Source organism: Cydia splendana, chromosome 15 (assembly GCF_910591565.1).
Source record: "Cydia splendana chromosome 15, ilCydSple1.2, whole genome shotgun sequence".
Taxonomy (NCBI): Eukaryota; Metazoa; Arthropoda; class Insecta; order Lepidoptera; family Tortricidae; genus Cydia; species Cydia splendana.
The window spans coordinates 15,682,248-15,701,565 of NC_085974.1; the positions used below are offsets into that span (position 1 = coordinate 15,682,248).

The 19,318-nt window shown below is 40.3% G+C and overlaps 1 protein-coding gene across 1 annotated transcript; it reads right to left on the reverse strand.

Annotated features, from left to right (window-relative positions):
- Positions 1-39: 39 nt before the first annotated feature.
- Positions 40-19,164, reverse strand: LOC134797721 (SWI/SNF-related matrix-associated actin-dependent regulator of chromatin subfamily A-like protein 1). Its single transcript, XM_063770072.1, has 13 exons — positions 18,660-19,164; positions 17,969-18,185; positions 17,450-17,584; positions 15,994-16,099; positions 14,994-15,077; positions 13,851-14,031; positions 13,333-13,483; positions 11,167-11,331; positions 9,138-9,291; positions 7,802-7,933; positions 5,608-5,733; positions 4,800-4,859; positions 40-3,561 (listed from the first exon to the last, which is right to left on the reverse strand). Exons 1-13 carry the CDS (start codon positions 19,027-19,029, stop codon positions 3,157-3,159), a joined length of 2,286 nt encoding a protein of 761 aa, XP_063626142.1. The 5' UTR covers positions 19,030-19,164; the 3' UTR covers positions 40-3,156.
- Positions 19,165-19,318: the final 154 nt, after the last annotated feature.

The following is a 19,318-nucleotide window of genomic DNA, read 5'->3' on the forward strand; positions in this document are numbered from 1 at the left end:
AACAGAGTACCTAATGCTGTTGCAGTCGCCACCCGAATGTCACCTTTATCATAGCTTAGAAAGATAGAAACGCGAGCGAAGCGAGCGCGGAAATTTTTCGATATAAAAACGCAATATGATAGACAGTTGTAAATTTTTACTTTTAGTATGGAAATCAGTCACATCATTTTATCACGGAAGTTGACAGTCCTGCAGCAGTAACGTTGCAACAGAGTAATGTTGCTGCAGTCGCCACCCTGATGTCACCTTTATCATACCTTATAAAGTAATTGAAAACGCGAGCGAAGCGAGCGCGAAAATTTTTCGATATACAAACGCAATTTTACTTTTAGTCCCAACCAGGCGCGAATCCAGGATTTCATACAGAGAAGGGATGGGACAGTTTTCTATCAGCCTAGCTTCGCATAGGGCTCGATATTTCTTAGGCTTCGATATTCGAGGTTGTTTTCATGCATAAAATATGCAAGAAAGCAGAGCTTGGAATTGAATTGGCGAAGTGTGAGAAAGGCAGTAGGCCTAGCTGCGAAAGAGGAAAGCTTGGATTTGGATCCACGCCCAAGTGTAATTAAGGCAGAAGGCCTCGCATAAGACCTAACGCCGAACCGCAAAAGAGTGGGTTGAAATCGAATCTATGCATGTAATCACGACTCTTCTACTGGTACCGATTGTTTCCCAAAGAATTACGCGCCATTATTTTTGCAAATTAGCTTTTGGACAGCTAAAAAAAATCGTGTGGTAAAAACGATGTCTGTCCCTAATTTTAAAATTTGTTCACCTTTTTCAACCTGGCATTTTGGTGCCCCTCCTGAACGTGGTGCCCTAAGCACGTGCTTGTTTTGCTTATTGGTTACAAAGTCTTTATTAATTCAACCATTAAAGTCGACGAGTACAAAAAACTTTAAGCTAGCTCTCAATTTAACATTTTTTTTAAACATTATTTTTAATTTCACCTTACAATTACTCGTAAGTAGGTAAGACCGTTAAATATTTAAAATGATTATGTTATCAGAAAATTATCACCAATTACTCTAAGAAAACTACTACTCTAAGTAATCCGGCACTGTTAACAATGTATTTTTTATGTGAAACGTGAGTGAAATCTCTTTAAAAAATCCGTAGGGGTCGGATTAAAAACTGTAATTAAGTCCGACTCACGCTTGACTGTACATTTCTAATAGGTTTCCCTGTCATCTATAGGTATAGACCTATTTTATGTATTTTTTTCAAAATTTTAGACCTAGTAGTTTCGGAGATAAGGGGGGGGCGAATGGTCATTTTTTGCCTATTTTCTTGAATAACTTCTAAACTGTTGATTCGAAAATTATAAAAAAAAAATATTTGAAATCCTTACAATAAGCTCTTTCATTTGATATGTAACATGATATAGTTTGAAAAATATTTTTTTTAATTTTTTCATTTACCCCCCAAAAGTCCCCATGTTTAAAATTCATTTGTTTACGTTACATGTCCGTATTCGGGTCACAAACTTACATATGTGTACCAAATTTCAACTTGATTGGTCCAGTAGTTCCGGAGAAAATCGGCTGTGACAGACGGACAGACAGACAGACAGACAGACAGACAGACAGACGCACGAGTCCTATAAGGGTTCCGTTTTTTCCTTTTGAGGTACGGAACCCTAAAAATTGAACAAAATCCTTTATTTTTACTATGCTGCACGAAAATTGCTGGAAAATTAACTATCACTGGTCATTACACACTTCGGCTTTCTTATGACGCGCTCGCTTCCAGCTCACAATATCGCCTCGTTGTGTAATGACTAATGACCAACGTAGCGCAGTTATATGAGTTATATCATAATGTACTAATTATACACACCTTTACTAAGAACAAGTAAGTCGCTGGCCCAATATTTGTCTAGGGTTCTATGTTTCACTTTTATCGAACTGAAATTTGAACATTATCATAGTGACATTAAGTCGAATTTCAACTGTCTTGAAAATGTTACATGGAACCCTGTAATATTGGGCCAGCGAAGTGTGTGCACATAATTTTGAATACCTTGCCCGCTTAGCTACTAAGTTTAAATGCTGACTGCAATTAGTGATTTTACGCTAAATTAGTCGTTTCGATAATTTTAAACCTTGACTGTAGGTACATGTAGGTGTAGAAGGTAAAGGAAATCGAAAATATAAATAGTTACTGACTCAGAGGGTCTACCGCGAATTCTCTGGCACTCTAATTACGCCTTAATTTGCAATTTTTCGAACCTCTGTGTTCGCGGTAGGCCCTCTGCTACATTCAACTCAACAACAACAATAACTCATTTGTTATTTAAGGAGATGTTTTTATTGCAATTATCAAGTACACAATATTAAATTAGTTCTATAAAAAAAATACAAAATATTTTTGTTTAATCAGGACAACATAGAGAAACATCGATTTTGAGAAAAACTTCACAATCACGCTCGGCAATTGCTATTCATTCGATAAATATTGTATTCAGTCTTATGTATTTACAAAGATTTTATCCGGCTCAAAGGACCATAAATAACAATTTCTTGTGTGCGGTTTTTTTTATTCGTTTTTTGCGTGGCACTTGAGAAAAAAGTGCAGATATGTAAACAGGTCATTGAGGTCATACGTAGAACGATTTCGTTTGTTAAAATCTTGGTTTTGTAAGACAGTAAAAATTTTGTACGTACCTATTATCCATTCAGTGTCCCTACCGAATTATTTCGAATCCATAAAAGAATTATAAAACCATCTATCTAAATCTTTATAGCCGTAATCCGCAATCGTATACATTCCGAAAGAATTTTCGACATAATTCCAATATGGGCGTCGATGTCCAAAAATCGTGAAACATTGGATTGTGATCGCCTCGTCTCGGCTGCTTATGAGATATTTCGGGGTCCCTTTGTTTCCCATAAAGTTTTAAGTCATAATGTATTGTTTGTCATATTATTATCGTTAGTCATAAAACTGAAACCGTTAACTTTTCAGGATTTTCGTAAGGTTATTCTATAGATAGGTTAGGTTTGGTTTGTTTTATGGCAATCCTGAAAAATTACGCGTTTCTGAGAAAAACCAATTATGACTAACGAAAATTCGGACTAACAATATATTATTACGACTTAAAACTATTTGGGAAACAATAGAGACCCGATATTTCATGACCCTCTAAATCTAGTATCATAAATCCAACGCAGCCAGCAACTCATCGCCCTCATCATCATCCAAAAACGACTTAGTCATATCTGCGTCATTCACACTAGTATCGAAAGGCTCATCGAAATCGCCTAATGTGGTACTAAAACTACTTTGTCCAATATCACCTAATGTCGTAAATGAACTGTTGTTATTGTTATTGGTCTGTGGGTTCTTTGACTCGACAAAATCACCTAATGTGTTAAATAAACTGTTGTTATGATTATTGGTCTGTGGGTTCTTTGACTCGTTAAAATCACCTAATGTGGTAAATGAACTATTGGTTTGTGTCTTTTGGGAGTCCTTCCTTATGTTGGTGCCTGGGATGTAGTCGTTTGGGTTCTTCGGACATTTCGGGCTAAGATACTGGGTTATGTTGGTTCTGCTTTCCTGAAAATAATATTCTTTGATTGGACGTAAGTCACTATACTGCAAAACGTAATTCAAGACCAAAAAAAGTAAGACAATGTTGCCACTGCAATAATTTGTTTGTAAAATAGTAAATTCCTTTTGATAAATAATCACGCTAAGATAATTTATGCATTAGTAATTTTACTCCTACTATTTAAAAAAGTACTTTTATTTACTTATTTGTACATAAATACAAGACGCGCTAGTAAAAAAGTGGCAACATTTCTTACTTTTTGTTGGTCTTGAATTATTAAATTCCTTTTGATAAATAATCACGCTAAGATAATTTATGCATTAGTAATTTTACTCCTACTATTTAAAAAAGTACTTTTATTTACTTATTTGTACATAAATACAAGACGCGCTAGTAAAAAAGTGGCAACATTTCTTACTTTTTGTTGGTCTTGAATTACGTTTTGCAGTTTAAACTATCTCGACCGGGATATGGACCGTGATCACCTTTTGTATTGTTTTCGAGATGCATGTAACTCCGTCGAAATATCGGGAGCTCGAAAACAATACAAAAGGTAATCACGGTCCATGTACCGGTCGATATAAGTCTAGTGAGACTAACCGTCAGTCATTCAAAACTGTTATTAGACGGAAGTCGTGTAGTCGTTTTTCCGGTCAATACAATCGAAATAAAATTTCGAACATAATTAGTAACATCCGTGACTTATGAAGAAAATAAAGTCACTTTAATAGTATCATGGTATAAAACCACTTAACCCTTTGAACGCTATTCGTGCGCACCGCGTCATCGTGAACCTTAAGGGGCCCGCAGATTACCAGATCGCCGGACGATATCGGCCTGTCAGTTGTTCGGAGCTGTCAAATTTTGCATTTAACTGATAGGCTGATATCGTCCGGCGAACTGGTAATCAGTGGGCCCTTTTAGCGAAATACATGACATAATATAATTAATATTGGGCTGTAGGCGCGCGCTTGACGTCTTTAGCGGTCAAAGCGCTAAGGCTGGCTAAGCGTATGCAGAGGCGCAGACGACGCAGGCAACGCAGCGCAGCGCAGAGCAGATTTTGTAAAGTATGGAACGTCCTTGCGATGCAGTGTGCGTAGCTGACGTTCTATACTTTACAAAATCTGCTCTGTGTGCGCTGCGTTAACTACGTCGCCTGCGTCTCAGCATATGCTTAGTCTTATACATAGTTAAATAATAATTATAATGATGGGCAGAAATCGATAAATTCAGTGCTTACTTGGTGTTTGGTGGTGGTGCCTTCAAACGAGTCCCCGCTGAGGCCAACGTTGTTCAGTACCTGTTAGTAAAACATATATCATTTGTATAGTTGAATTTTTTTAAGCTGACCGTTGGCTATGAGCCATCATAGTCCGAAACGGTCGGCTTAAACAAATTCATCTATATACAGCGATTATGTTATGTCTAACCATATTCTGAGGGGTGAATAAAGTATGTGCATTTCTTAGCAATTTGGGTAAATTTATTTATTGAGTTTCCCCTGCAGCATGAGCCACATGTAGTCATCGCATGTCCCTCTCGCTAGCAAATTTGCGCACACACGCCACCTTGCTGCCCTATTCTATGGAAGCGGCTCTTGCGTCAAGATTTACTGACCGAGCGAACGCGTAGCGTCTCCGTTTCCGCTTGGGCGTTCGATAATTATATGGATTTTTTTGTCGATTTAGTTTATGTGTTTATGACATTTAGGGTAATTCGCCTGTAACTGACCTCTGTTAGTAATTGGCCACCCTAAACTAAAAATAAATTCTATTCACCTATAAACAGAATTCATTTTAGTATAAGGCGGCTAGTTATTGAAGGCTGGCCATCAGTTATTGAAACCTTATGCTTACATTTTGAAAATTTGATTGAAATGAATTCTGTTTATAGGTTAATAGAATTCATTTTTAGTTTAGGGTGGCCAATTACTAACAGTGGCCAGTTGCAGGCGAATTACCATATTCAGTTTTTATCTATGCAAAGACAAGATGTACTACATAGTACAATAATCCGGGTTATGTGTTCGAGCTGTATATTGTACTCACATTGAGTTTTCCTTGCAGCATGGGCCACATGTAGTCGTCACAGGTCCCTCTCGCTAACAAATACCGCGCGCACACGCCACCCTGCTGCCCTATTCGATGCGCGCGCGACTCCGCTTGCGTCAAGATCTAGGAACACACACACACACATTTATAGTTGGCTTCTGCCTGCCTTCCCATATATCTTCCTTCCGTTTTAGTACTCTTATCCACTTTCCATCGCCATTGTACTCTGTAAATATTCGGGGTTCAGCAAGGATTGACACCCGGATCCGGCCAAGTCAAGAAAAAAATTCTTCGCAACCCCATTGTTAACACTTTCGCAACCAGGCAAAATTTCAAACAATACCCCAGAAACCGACAGTACTCGCTAGTCGGGCAACGACGTGCAACTCAATGCCGCACGCCGCGAACCCGCTAGTCGGGCAAGCGGCGGACGCTCAGGGCTGTGCTAAGTAACTTTCGTATAAGTACGTGGATAAAATTAAATCTGCTGTCTCATCTGTTTAGGCTCCCCGTTTTATCAATTATCACAATGCATTCAGTGGGGCAGTAGGAAATGAATAAAATCACACAAAGCCAAATCATCGACAGGCTAAACCACAAAGTCCAGTAAGAAAGCAGAAATCACAGTTGTCCAAAAAACAAGCCGAGTCGTCAAAATGAAAATTAACACAACACAACAACGTCCGAAGCACATCACAAACCATTACGGAATGGCTCCGATTGCAATTTTACACCGAGACCGGGTTGAAAAAAAAACCCGGGTCGCAAACTTCAAATAGATAAGGGATGGTAAACAACATCTCCAGGGTTAAGTGTATGATCACAGTAACTACATTCTTTTGTCAAAGAAGTTGCGACTTTATTGTATGTGTACGAACGTACTAATTATCGTAACTATTCAAAGCTACTTGTTACGTTTTGCTTCCATGCAGTTGCAGTGCAGTGCTGTTTTATGATGACTGACCTATTGTCTTTTTCTGAGAACTGCCGCTTAGAAGTTAGAATGTTGTTAGGTACTTAGTTGAATTTCTTGATTTATTTTTCTCCGAATTTTGTTTCACAAAAATCATCCTATGAGTACTCATGAAATAGATGTATACCTATCATCATCTCAGCCATAAGACGTCCACTGCTGAACATAGGCCTCCCCCTTGGACCTCCATACGTGCCGGTTGGAAGCGACCCGCATCCAGCGTCTTCCGGCGACCTTAACAAGATCGTCTGTCCATCTTGTGGAGATGTATACCTATACTTACTAAATATTCGTAAACACAAATTAGGTTGTACGATTTACGAAAATTCTAACTCCTATTGATACATACCCGTGTATGCAATTTCACGTAACCAACTAATAAGAATTTTTATTTTGTAATCGCATTAGGTAAAGTAAATAAAAATACAAAGTGAAGTAATAAAATATAATAATCAACTGTAAGTACCAACTTTTCGACCACATAATAATCAGAAGACTTACAATTTTTTCTGTTAGTGGCAGTGGCAGCCCTGAGGTAGTGAAGATGCAATGCTTGCCCGCCTGTCGGGCACTTCGGCGTCGCGTGTAGGTTTATAGCTCTTGCCCGACTAGCGGGTATGCCGGCATCTGAGTAAAGTTTACGAGTGCCCGAGAGTCGGGTACGCGGTGTCGAATGTGTTAAGGAAAAAAGAAATATTTAATTAAATATTCTGATTTGTGTTTTTAGGGTTCCGTACCCAAAGAGTAAAAACGGGACCGTATTACTAAGACTCCGCTGTCCGTCCGTCCGTCCGTCTGTCACCAGGCTGTATCTCATGAACCGTGATAGCTAGGCAGTTGAAATTTTCACAGATGATGTATTTCTGTTGCCGCTATAACAACAAATACTAAAAACAGAATAAAATAAAGATTTAAGTGGGGCTCCCATACAACAAACGTGATTTTTGACCGAAGTTAAGCAACGTCGGGCGGGGTCAGTACTTGGATGGGTGACCGTTTTTATAGATAATGGTACGGAACCCTTCGTGTGCGAGTCCGACTCGCACTTGGCCGGTTTTTATATTTAATACAGAAGGATTGACACCCGGATCCGGCCCGTCAAGAAAAAATTCTTCGTAACCCCATTGACAAAAAAAAAATAATTAAATATTTTGATTTGTGTTTTTGAAGTAGTGACACTACTGTAACTCTACGGGCTGATGTGATAATGGTCCATACCCCCGGGTTCCAGTGCAGTTCGGCGAACAGCACTAACTTGGCCGCCGTGAGTGTGAGACCGCTATTGGCAGCAGTTATTGATAGCACCCCACACCGACAGGACTCCACGTACTGGAATTTGTCCACTAAATCCTGGTAAAGTAGAAAATCATTGATTATAGAGTTTATAACAGCTAGTGTCGGACCGAAACATGATTCCGGACATCACTCTAAAAACAATGACATTTCTTATATAAAATCTTAAGAAGGCAGTGAACGGATGTCTCTACCTCTCTCTACTATTGTAAAGAGGTGTATTAGGTTAGAACCTTGTCACTGTAAAAAGTTGAATACGTTACAGTCTGAAAAACATCTTCATCATACCAACTACCAAGACCTATTATTGTAAATTTTATCTGTAAATATATATAGTGCTTCGTTTAACAATCGTTTCTATGAATAGCGTGACCATCAAATCTGGCGACCGTGACACTGGTAGTGAGTACTGAGTATACACTATTTTTTAATACTGACCGCCCGGGCGTTTATGGGCGTGGAGCCGGTGATGCAGATGTAATGAACCTCCTCCTCGTCGAGCGTGGAGCATATCGCGTCGATCACGGCGCGGTGGTGAGCGAACACTAGGAACTTGTCGGTGGAACAACTCAGTAGTTGACGGATGTATTTATACTGACCACCCGGGCGTTAGTGGGAGTGGAGCCGGTGATGCAGATGTAATGAACCTCCTCCTCGTCGAGCGTGGAGCATATCGCGTCGATCACGACGCGGTGGTGAGCGAACACTAGGAACTTGTCGGTGGAAGATCTCAGTAGTTGACGGATATATTTATACTGACCGCCCGGGCGTTAGTGGGCGTGGAGCCGGTGATGCAGATGTAATGAACCTCCTCCTCGTCGAGCGTGGAGCATATCGCGTCGATCACGACGCGGTGGTGAGCGAACACTAGGAACTTGTCGGTGGAAGATCTCAGTAGCTGACGGATGTATTTATACTGACCGCCCGGGCGTTAGTGGGAGTGGAGCCGGTGATGCAGATGTAATGAACCTCCTCCTCGTCGAGCGTGGAGCATATCGCGTCAATCACGGCGCGGTGGTGAGCGAACACCAGGAACTTGTCGGTGGAACAACTTAGTAACTAGTTGACGGATGTATTTATACTGACCGCCCGGGCGTTAGTCGGAGTGGATCCGGTGATGCAGATATAATGAACCTCCTCCTCGTCGAGCGTGGAGCATATCGCGTGGAGCATATCGCGTCGAGCACGGCGCGGTGGTGACCGAACACTAGGAACTTGTCGGTGGAAGAACTTAGTAGTTGACGGATGTATTTATACTGACCGCCCGGGCGTTAGTGGGCGTGGAGCCGGTGATGCAGATGTAATGAACCTCCTCCTCGTCGAGCGTGGAGCATATCGCGTCGATCACGGCGCGGTGGTGAGCGAACACTAGGAACTTGTCGGTGGAAGAACTTAGTAGTTGACGGATGTATTTACTGGAAGTGGAAAATGGAAAAAAATCGTACATAAATAAAACAATTGGTTGTGGGAATATAGCGCAAAAATGGACCAAAAAGTAGTTCGGAAAGAAGTGCATCTCTACGTAATCAAGTCTAATTTTAATAATAGTGGCTCTCTGAGCGGTAGACCTCGCTATAGTCTGTCTGTGCATAGCTTGAAACTGAACAAATGCATGGTTCCGACTTTTTGACGCTATTGCACGCACAAGGTTCTATTTTGGGTCCATTCCTGTTTTTGGTTTATATAAATGATTTGCCATGTGTAGTAGAAAATCTTTGTGAAATTGTTCTTTTTGCTGATGACACATCATTACTTTTTAAGGTTGATCGGAAATCTACCGATTACAGTGTAATTAACAGCACACTCGTTAATGTACTTAACTGGTTTACTATGAACAATTTGGTTCTTAATGCTAAGAAAACTAAATGCATTAGATTTTCTTTGCCGAATGTTAAACCAGTCGATACTAAGATACTTTTGAATAATGAATGCTTAGAGACGGTAGATAAAGCACTGTTTCTTGGTTTAACATTGGACAAAAATCTACAATGGAGTCCTCATATAAGAACACTAGCAAACAAATTAAGTTCGGCCGCTTACGCTGTGAGGAGAATTAGACAATTGACTAATGTTGAAACAGCTCGCCTTGTTTATTATAGTTATTTTCATAGTGTAATGTCATATGGTATTCTGGTTTGGGGCAAAGCAGCTGACATACAGACTATATTGTCTTACAAAAGAGAGCCATTCGTTCTATATATAATTTAAGGGTGCGTGAATCATTAAGAGAACTTTTTAAAGAAATTAATATTTTAACTGTAGCTTCCCAATACATATATGATAGTATTATTTATGTTGTTAAGAATCTAGACTCCTTCACTAAGAATTCTGATGTCCATAACTATAATACTAGAAATAAAAACAAGCTTGCTATCAGAAAGTTTCGTGTTCGTAAAGTACAGAAGTCATTCGTTGGGCAATGCATTCATTTTTATAACAAGTTACCTGATGATGCTTTAAGATTACCCTTTCCAGCTCTTAAGAATTACTTAAAAAAGTCATTGATGTTGAAGGCTTATTACAGAGTCGAGGACTACTTGACAGACAAACATGCATGGTCCAAACCGGAAACTGTAATAACGACAAGTAGCAATTAAAAGCATTGTATTATGTGTAGAGTTAAAGGTGACTCAGCTCAGGTAAGAAAGCACATCAAATTGTATGAAAGCATCTCATAACAATCAGTCAGATTCATATAATATGTATTCTCATTTCTTTTATTGGTTTTATTTTCTTTTCCTTTTGAAAGAATTTGATATGTTTTCTGAAAGAGCTACGTATTTGTATAAAGTTATGTACTCACTGAGTATAATTGCATGAATTCTATAGTAATTTAAATTATATTTTTCTTAATTACTCGTAATGCATGTTAATTATAAGATGTAATAATGTTTTGAAAAGATGTGTCCCGCCGAGTTTGTTGCCGGTCCCATATTGGGATACCCTCCTCCAATTGAGGGGGAATTTAAATCTTCTCGGGGCAGAGGTGTACGGTTGGAGCCGGTAAAGGTTTATTTGACGTTCATAAGCGCATTTTGTAATATGCCTACTTGAATAAACTATTTTTTATCTTTTTATCACATAATTATATTGCTGTCAAACTCGGCATCATGGGCGGGACAGCAATATAATTACGCGCGTGCAATAGAGATAGCAACAGGTCAATGTACGAAAATCTATCTGGAAAGCGTCTCTGCTTTAGTAGGTTCACATGGGCCCTGTGGCATGGGCCATGAGGGCATGGCAATATTACAGTACTAAAAATCTCAAGTCCATGTACTAATACTAACCATATAGCGGGTATCTTGACACGGGCCGACTCGCTGAAAAAATTCAACAGCGCAGTATGGCGTTCCGAGGCCCTGCAGGACCGGTAGGACTCCGCCATCTGCGTGAGACCTGTTTTGTCTTCCTTTGTGAATTCTAGGAGCGTCTCGTCAAGGAGCACTGATTCTCTGGAAACAAATTATTAAGATTACCAAAACGACCTAAAGGCACAGATTAATAAATAGTTACTACGTAACAGATACTTCATTCCCAAACAAAAGCAAAAATACCTACGCTATAATAGCCTACAGAACCTTAATAATAATACCTGCTGCTCAGGACAAGAAGAAATGTACCATAATTACGCGCACAAAGAGTCGAGACTGTGTTGCCCGCCGTTCGAGTCACGTGCCAACGCGTCATCGTAAGAATGCGCTAGGGTTGTAGCTACCCTACCTATGATGATTATTGTAATAAAACCAATGTTGCGAATCAAATATGTTTTAGTTTTAATATAATGATTTATAATTTTTTCACTTCTCGGAATTCTCTGTTATTACAATTTTATAAGTAGTTGAAAATATCCTAAATCGCGTAAATAATTTTAATAAATATTCAGGAGCAAAGCAACGGACAATCAACGGTTTTTAAAAGTTGTAATACGGTGCTACCAGGCCGATTAATTATTACGTCGTCAAAGTTATTTAATAATACTTTTTCTAACCCTTCAATATAATTATTAAACTTTCAGGTGGGACCTTTAGCCCGCCATAAAAAGATGGATTTTTATTATAGGCTTTTTCCTTTGTTTTTTTGACTTTTTCACCCATCTACTGCACAATAATTACGTGGTTTCGGCATTTCGAAGCATAAGCGCGGGAAACGCGCGGTGCAATGCGGTGCGAGCGCTGAGGCGGGCGTTCGGCGGCCCTCTGTCGGTTGTATCGTCGACGATACGCCGAGCGGTAGGCATATAGCGCGTGGCCTTGAGCGTGTGACGGAGGCCTGCTAAAGGGACGTCGAAATTCAGACGATGTATCACAAATAGTCGTCACTAAAATGCTGTTCAATAGAAATTACTTTTACAGTACATATGGCCCTATTTTCCCGCACTAGTGCGTAAAATAGCACTTTTCTTGCGATGCCAAACTTTTAAAGGGCCATATGTACTGTAAAACGTTGTACGATACACGTGCGAATAGGTAATTCGCAACTCGTGTCGATTTAAAACACTCCCTTCGGTCGTGTTTTAATTTATCGCCACTCGTTTCGAATTTCCTCTTTTCGGCACTTGTATCGTAAATAACTATTTTTGCCGATTTTAAAATCGAAACGCATAAAATTATTTGATCTTATTTTCTGTAACATGATCTTCTGACTGATGTGAAACAATTAAGGAATTCTGTAGGAAAAGTTTCCTGCATAAATGACATGATAAGTAAGTATTTAGGAATACTCTTTCACATACCGATCTAGTCACAAACTAAGCCCTGCTTGGACTAAGTATTTATTTATTTATTTAACATTTTAAATCAGGCAACAAGGCCCATATTACAAATACCTTACAGACTAACATATATATGCATCGTGGCTCCGTTGAATCGTCTGGTCTTGTGTCGGATTCAGCAGTTAGCCCCGGAACCTCCGAAACAAGACACCCTTCGGCCAGAAGTCGGCGCACTCGATGGTCTGCTGCAGCGGTCGCGGGCGTCGCGGCACGCGCACCACAAACGAGTTGAAGTGCACGTATAGTGCCGCGATCGAAGCTGGAACACCCTCAGCGTATAGCCGGTATTCTGATGTACATACTCCACCACTTCAGCCGCCGTGGCGGTGTAATGGGCGCGACACATACAGCGCCTTACTCGGTGTAGCAACCCGCAAGCCAGAATGAACTAGTTCGGCGGTACCACACCGAGTATTACGAGGCGCTGAGCGCGCCTTCTTCTTTATTGACACCAGAGTGAACTCCTCACCCACACTGGCACCAGGGAGCTCTTTGGGAGCCGCTCGCTCTTCAGGTACCTTCAAAGGTACACTAACCCGGTTCGATGCGACTTTCGGACCGGCGACGACATCCGCGTACACACGATGACGTGATTTGGAGCCTATTTGGATTTATAAGCCTAAGCGACAATACGAGTGTGAATAGATAAATTACATATTAGAAGGCTGTTTTGGTGCATTACCTGGTCTTCTGTTCCAGTTCAGTAAGCACTTCCTCCTTGGTGCGCCTGATGAGGAACCGCTTCTGCAGTATAACTTGCAGTTCAGCCAAGTTGGATTGCCCGGTCATGTCCCAGCCGAAATTGGTTTGCTTGGCTGCGCAGTACCTTTTACCTACACAGAGAACAGTTTCTCATTACTTGATCATTCAATTAGGAATAATACCACAGTCTATAAAACAATACAGTCATCACGAAGCCGTCTAGACAGGGCACACATGCGGGGTGCGAGGGGTGGGTCGAGCGCACCCGAGCTGCATACATCGCCATTGTTAGTAGCTCGGTACTACTTGTAAGTACCTATACCTAAGTAGTATGGGCTAGTGTGTCTTATTTGAAATGTTTTTGTTACTGGGCAGTTGTGTAAAAGTCTGTGATAACCCGGCCGATGGTCAGGCCGAACATCCGGCATCCGGCCAAACAACTATAATATCCGTTGCATCTCTAATCTTGAGCGCTAGCTTATATAATTAAATATTTACCATATTCATTGTAGGAGTTGAAGAGCTTAGGCTCAATAAGCTCAAGCTGAGTGTAAAGTTCAATAGGTCGACTCAGAGCCGGTGTGCCGCTCAACAATATCATTCTAGCACTCAATTTTGAGATACTCTTGAGCGCTAGCGTGCATTTGGCGTTTGGGGTCTTCACTTGATGAGATTCGTCCTGAGAAAAAAAAAATAAGACATGTACAGTCGACGTCATAGATATGTTTACACTTTTCGCCTTATTACAAAGGAAAGGAGTAAGCACTCGACTGCACAGTTGTACACGAAGACAAAAAGAGACATTGAAATATAATAAACTAGCAACCCGCTCCGGCTTCGCACGGGTTACACAAAACCTCAACAAATCATACACCTAAACCTTCCCCAAGAATCACTCTATTGATAGGTGAAAACCGCGTAAAAATCCGTTCAGTAGTTTTTGAGTTTATCGCGAACATACACACAAACAAACAGACAGATGCGGCGGGGGACTTTGTTTTATAAGGTATAGTGATAAACACTATACCAAAAAGTTAAAATACTATATTGCACGTGTTTTCATTGAAAGTTATTCTTAACTTAGTTTCTCTTGTTAATTTCCCACCAATACCTACTAATAAATAAATAAATATTATAGTACATTTTGACTAAGGGGCTATTCATAAATTATGTCATTTCAAATTAGGGGGGGGGGGGAGGGTCTGGACATCGGATGACGGTAGCATGAAGTAGGAGGAAATGGGGTCATTTGAAGCATGATTTTTGGATGATTATAGGGGGGGGGTCAAAAATCGATGACGTAATTTATGGACAGCCCCTAAGCCCCACGGTAAGCTCATGAAGGCTTGTGTTGTGGGTACTCAGACAATGATATTTTTTTTTATACCACATCGGTGGCAAACAAGCTTACGGCCCGCCTGATGGTAAGCAGTCACCGTAGCCTATGGACGCCTGCAACTCCAGAGCACTATTTATATAATATATAAATAATAAATACTTAAATACATAGAAAACAACTATGACTCAGGAACAAATATCTGTATCATCATACAAATAAATGCCCTTAATGCCCTAATGGGCCACTTAATTTCATTTTACTAAAAAAACAAATGCCTATTAATTACTTGATCAGGTACTTACTATAATAACGACGCCGAACTTCTTGTCCCTGAGTAGATCCTTGTGGATTGTCACCATCTTGTAGCTTACTATCACGACTTGTGTCTGAAAGTATACCAAAACTAAGCAGAGAGGAAATTTAATGCATTTTAACTAATTTTAAGTCAGAGAGGTAGGGAGAGAAAGTGTTACTCCAGAATAGGGAATATTACGCGAAACTCTGCGTAGGGGGCGCCACTACCACTATCCATCACAATCTGGGGGTCTACCGCGAAACAAGAAAATCGAAATTTCGTTATCTAACCTCTCTATCACTCTTACGGATTCGAGTGACAAAGAGGCAGATAACTAAATTTCGATTTTCGCGTTTCCCGGTAGACCCTTGTTAACAAACCGGCTACCGGCTTGATGCATCAATGTCATATTTTATTGTCTGTGAAAACTTGTCAAAAAACAGCTTAAGGCACAGTATGTATAAGTTACTTTATGGTTTACTAGCTAGCTTAGTGCTGCACTCTGGCGGCAGAACATTGCAGTAATACCCCCTATTTGGGATGGGCACCGCCGTGACTGAGTGGCCTAGAGGTCCAGTGCGGTAGCCGCGTAAGCTGAGAACGCTGGTTCGATTCAGGCCTCGGCCACTGGAGGGCTTGGTCTCTTTTTCTTTAGTATATGACATATATTTAATTGACCGAAGCGTAGCGAAGGTCTACGTTTTGACTCGGGCATTTTGCTTTCGTATGTCCGTCCGGCTGCCGTCCGGATGTTCTCCTCTACAGGTCACAATTCTCAACCGACTCGTGAAATTTTGTGACCAGATTCTATTGATTAAATAAAATATTTATGTCAATCCACAGTTTTTGGATTTTTTTTAAAATGGCGGAATCGTGATACATCGAGCCTAAACAAATAGTCGTATCGATATCATAAGAGTTTTTTCTTTTTGAGATATGTTTATAGATTAAATGGCCAAAAATTCATATTCTCTATTTATATATAGTAGTGTGACTACTTAAAATACCTGTCTGTCAGCAACCAGCTGAGCATCCTTGTTGCTACTCAGTGTAATGATATTCATCATCGGGATAGTGGGCAGGAGCTCATGGATCTTGCTCTGCCAAGTTTCTCTGAAATTATTAAAAAAAATTGTGGAAAAACCGGTCAAGTACGAGTCAGACTCGCGCAGGAAGGGTTCAAAGATAAAAGATAAGATAAAACCCCACATAAATATTTATTTTATTTTGTTTTTAGTATTTGTTGTTATAGCGGCAACAGAAATACATCATCTGTGAAAATTTCTACTGTCTACCTATCTCGGTTCATGAGTTACAGCCTGGTGACAGCAGACGGACGGACATACGGACAGCGGAGTCCCGAATAGAGTCCCGTTTTTACCCTTGGGTACGGAACCCTAAAATGTCGAAACAAATGACGTTCCCCGTAAACACGGTTTCCCCAGTTTTGAATACACAATTAAACACAATAAAAGTTTTGATTGGCTTAAATAAAATTCTATAAGGGCTGATTTAGACGGCGCGCGAACTCGCATGCGATTTTAGTTACAATGCGGACTGTTGGTTACGTCCAATTGAACCGACCGATCAAAACCCGCAATGTAATGAAATTCGCTTGCGAGTTCTCGCATCGCCCTTAGTCTAACTTCATGCGTGGCATTACAATATTTAGTGTTGTCAAACTGCGCGCTGACAGGCCAGTACATGCGGCGACACCAGTTTTGGTGTCTAGCAATAGTAGTTGCCGCGCACCGCTATGGAACGGACGCCTGTTCGCACTTGTATCTCTCGTAATAGACGCGTTTTGTTAGAGAGTGAACCTTCTATACCTAATAGTACTATTATTTATTCTGTGGCGCTGTACAAGTTGAACCGCTCGCAGCATAATACTCATAGGGTCATCTTTAGGGTTCCGTACCCAAAGGGTAAAAACGGGACCCTATTACTAAGACTCCGTTGTCCGTCTGTCTGTCACCAGGCTGTAATTCATGAACCGTGACAGTTGAAATTTTCACAGATGATGTCTTTCTGTTGCCGCTATAACAACAAATACTAAAAACAAAATATCACTAGAAGAAAACGGAACTACAGGATGTCAAACTCAAAGATGTCCTTCTGTTCTGCAGGAAAACAAGATAGGAATAGATAGGAAACAAGGATAATGGTGGGAATGCCGCCGGGACGGTAACCTGCAGCTCCAACTCCAGGGAACTGGGCTGAACGGCGACACGCGATCGACAGCCCGCCTGCTTCCGGCCGGGCGTCCCTACACTACATCTACAAAAACAAAATAAAATAAATATTTAAGTGGGGCTCCCATACAACAAACGTGATTTATTTTGCCGTTTTTTGCGTAAATGGTACGGAGCCCTTCGTGCGCGAGTCCGACTCGCACTTGGTTTGTTTTTGAGCTCCACTCAGACTATAGTTATTCTAGTTCATTGTCTACGCCAAATGACTTACCTCATAGAAGAAGTAGTAACAATGAGCAACGGGAAGTTATGCTTGTAATAGCTGGCAATAGCCAGGGCTTGGAAGGTCTTCCCGAGCCCCATGTCGTCAGCTATCATGCAGCGACCGCGGTGTGCTATGCCAAATCTAAAAACAGTGTTTAATATTACCAGGGTCCATGTGAAACTTACTATTACTATGTAACATCAATGTAACAACCATGGATGCAATAAATAAATTATGAATTATTATTTACTCATCAATGAAATTGTATCTTTAGAACTGAATTCTAATTCTAACTGGCTTGCCTGATTTGAAGCAGTTGATTGCTTTACACTGCAGCCCGCAAAGGCAGGCTAAATTTGCTCCAGCTTGCCCATGAGGCTATTAATGACATGAATTGATTTACATCACTCTACAAATTGTTCACACAAGTCACAGGATTGCACTGTCTTGTGTGCTTAAAAAAATATATAGATAAAGTTCCTCACTAAAAACCAAATCGCAATAATACTAGCTACAAATAATTACCTAACTCCATCTTCTTGAAATGGCATTAACTTATTTCTAAGTGTAGACTCAATGGGAGACAAATCCAGAGTCCTTGGGTCTGTGATCTGCGTCCGCAGGATCTTCAGCACAAACTGCGGCAGGGCTCCGAGCACTATGTGAGGGCCTAGCGGAGCCACCTTTGACATCAACTCTTGGTAATCATTTATGGAGAAGTTCCATAGTTTGGATGAGGGATCTAGAAATACATTTATATAATAAATTGTACATCTTAGTAAAACAAAATAAAAATAGATCATAAGGCTTAAAAGTAGAGGTTGAAGAGAGATATCATTGAGGCCATGTTCAAGCAGGTATATATAGTTAGAATACCTTTATTGGCACACCTTAGTAAAAGATACAACTTAAGGAAAAGACCTTATAGCAAGATTTATTTTTAGGTGATATGAAAAATTAATATTTTTATAGAGGATATAATACAAATGAGACAAGCACAGTAGACAATAAAGTTATGCTTAATCCTTTGAACGCCATGGCTATCGTGCGCGGCGTGTCATCGAGGAACCTTGTTGGAATGCACATAGGTTGATATTGTGTTGTACCCGCGCGTCTGTCTACGTCTTTGGTGGTCGACGGATTAAATTATATTACTTTTCCTTCTAGTGCTGTATTTACGAATCAAAATTGTGAGTTGTATTTAAAAAAATCTTACCATAGCTCTTAGAAGGTATAGTTTTAAAGACATTAATGAGAGGTGTGCAGAATTCCGACGGATTAACCTCGAACCTCTCTTCCGAAATGAGGTACACAGTACCACTGACAACTTTAGTGACCGGCACACTGCTTTCCGACCCGCTGCTTTCAGGCTTTGCGTAAGGATGGAAAGTTCTATTCCCATTACCAAAGTTACCAGAATTTCGTACGGGACCAGCCCATGATTGCCTTAAAGGCGTCCGAGGGGACGGTGTACTGATTGGAGATGGGGAAGATACGATAGATTTGTTTTGATCCTGTGCCTTGTTTTGACGCTTTTGTAACGCAGCGAGGCGCTTTCTTTCTATTTCCTCCTTTGTGCAAGCCATATTACATGGCCAGCTCAGCTTGATTATAAACTTTCTAGGATGTATTGGAATAGTAGTTCCCTTTTAACTTCTAAACACAAAAGAAAAACAGCAAAACCGCGCACTGATTTTTTTTTCAACTAATATATGATTTCTTGACGCTGTCATTGTCACTGTCAAATACCAGATGTCTTCATTATTTAAGAAAAGTAGGAAAACGCTTATTTATTAAACAAATCATTTAAGAAATGTGTCTTAAAACAGTTAAAACGCTGTCTTAAATAGCAAAACGTTCCATTCTAGTAGAAAG

Excerpts from the sequence above, each read along its gene's own strand:
- LOC134797721 (XM_063770072.1), bottom strand. The coding sequence starts at position 19,029 with ATGGCTTGCACAAAGGAGGAAATAGAAAGAAAGCGCCTCGCTGCGTTA. Across the intron at positions 13,484-13,850 it reads CAACTCCTACAATGAATATG|GTAAAAGGTACTGCGCAGCC; the intron begins GTAAATATTTAA and ends TTCTCTGTGTAG. Across the intron at positions 4,860-5,607 it reads TGCTGCAAGGAAAACTCAAT|GTACTGAACAACGTTGGCCT; the intron begins GTGAGTACAATA and ends TTTTACTAACAG.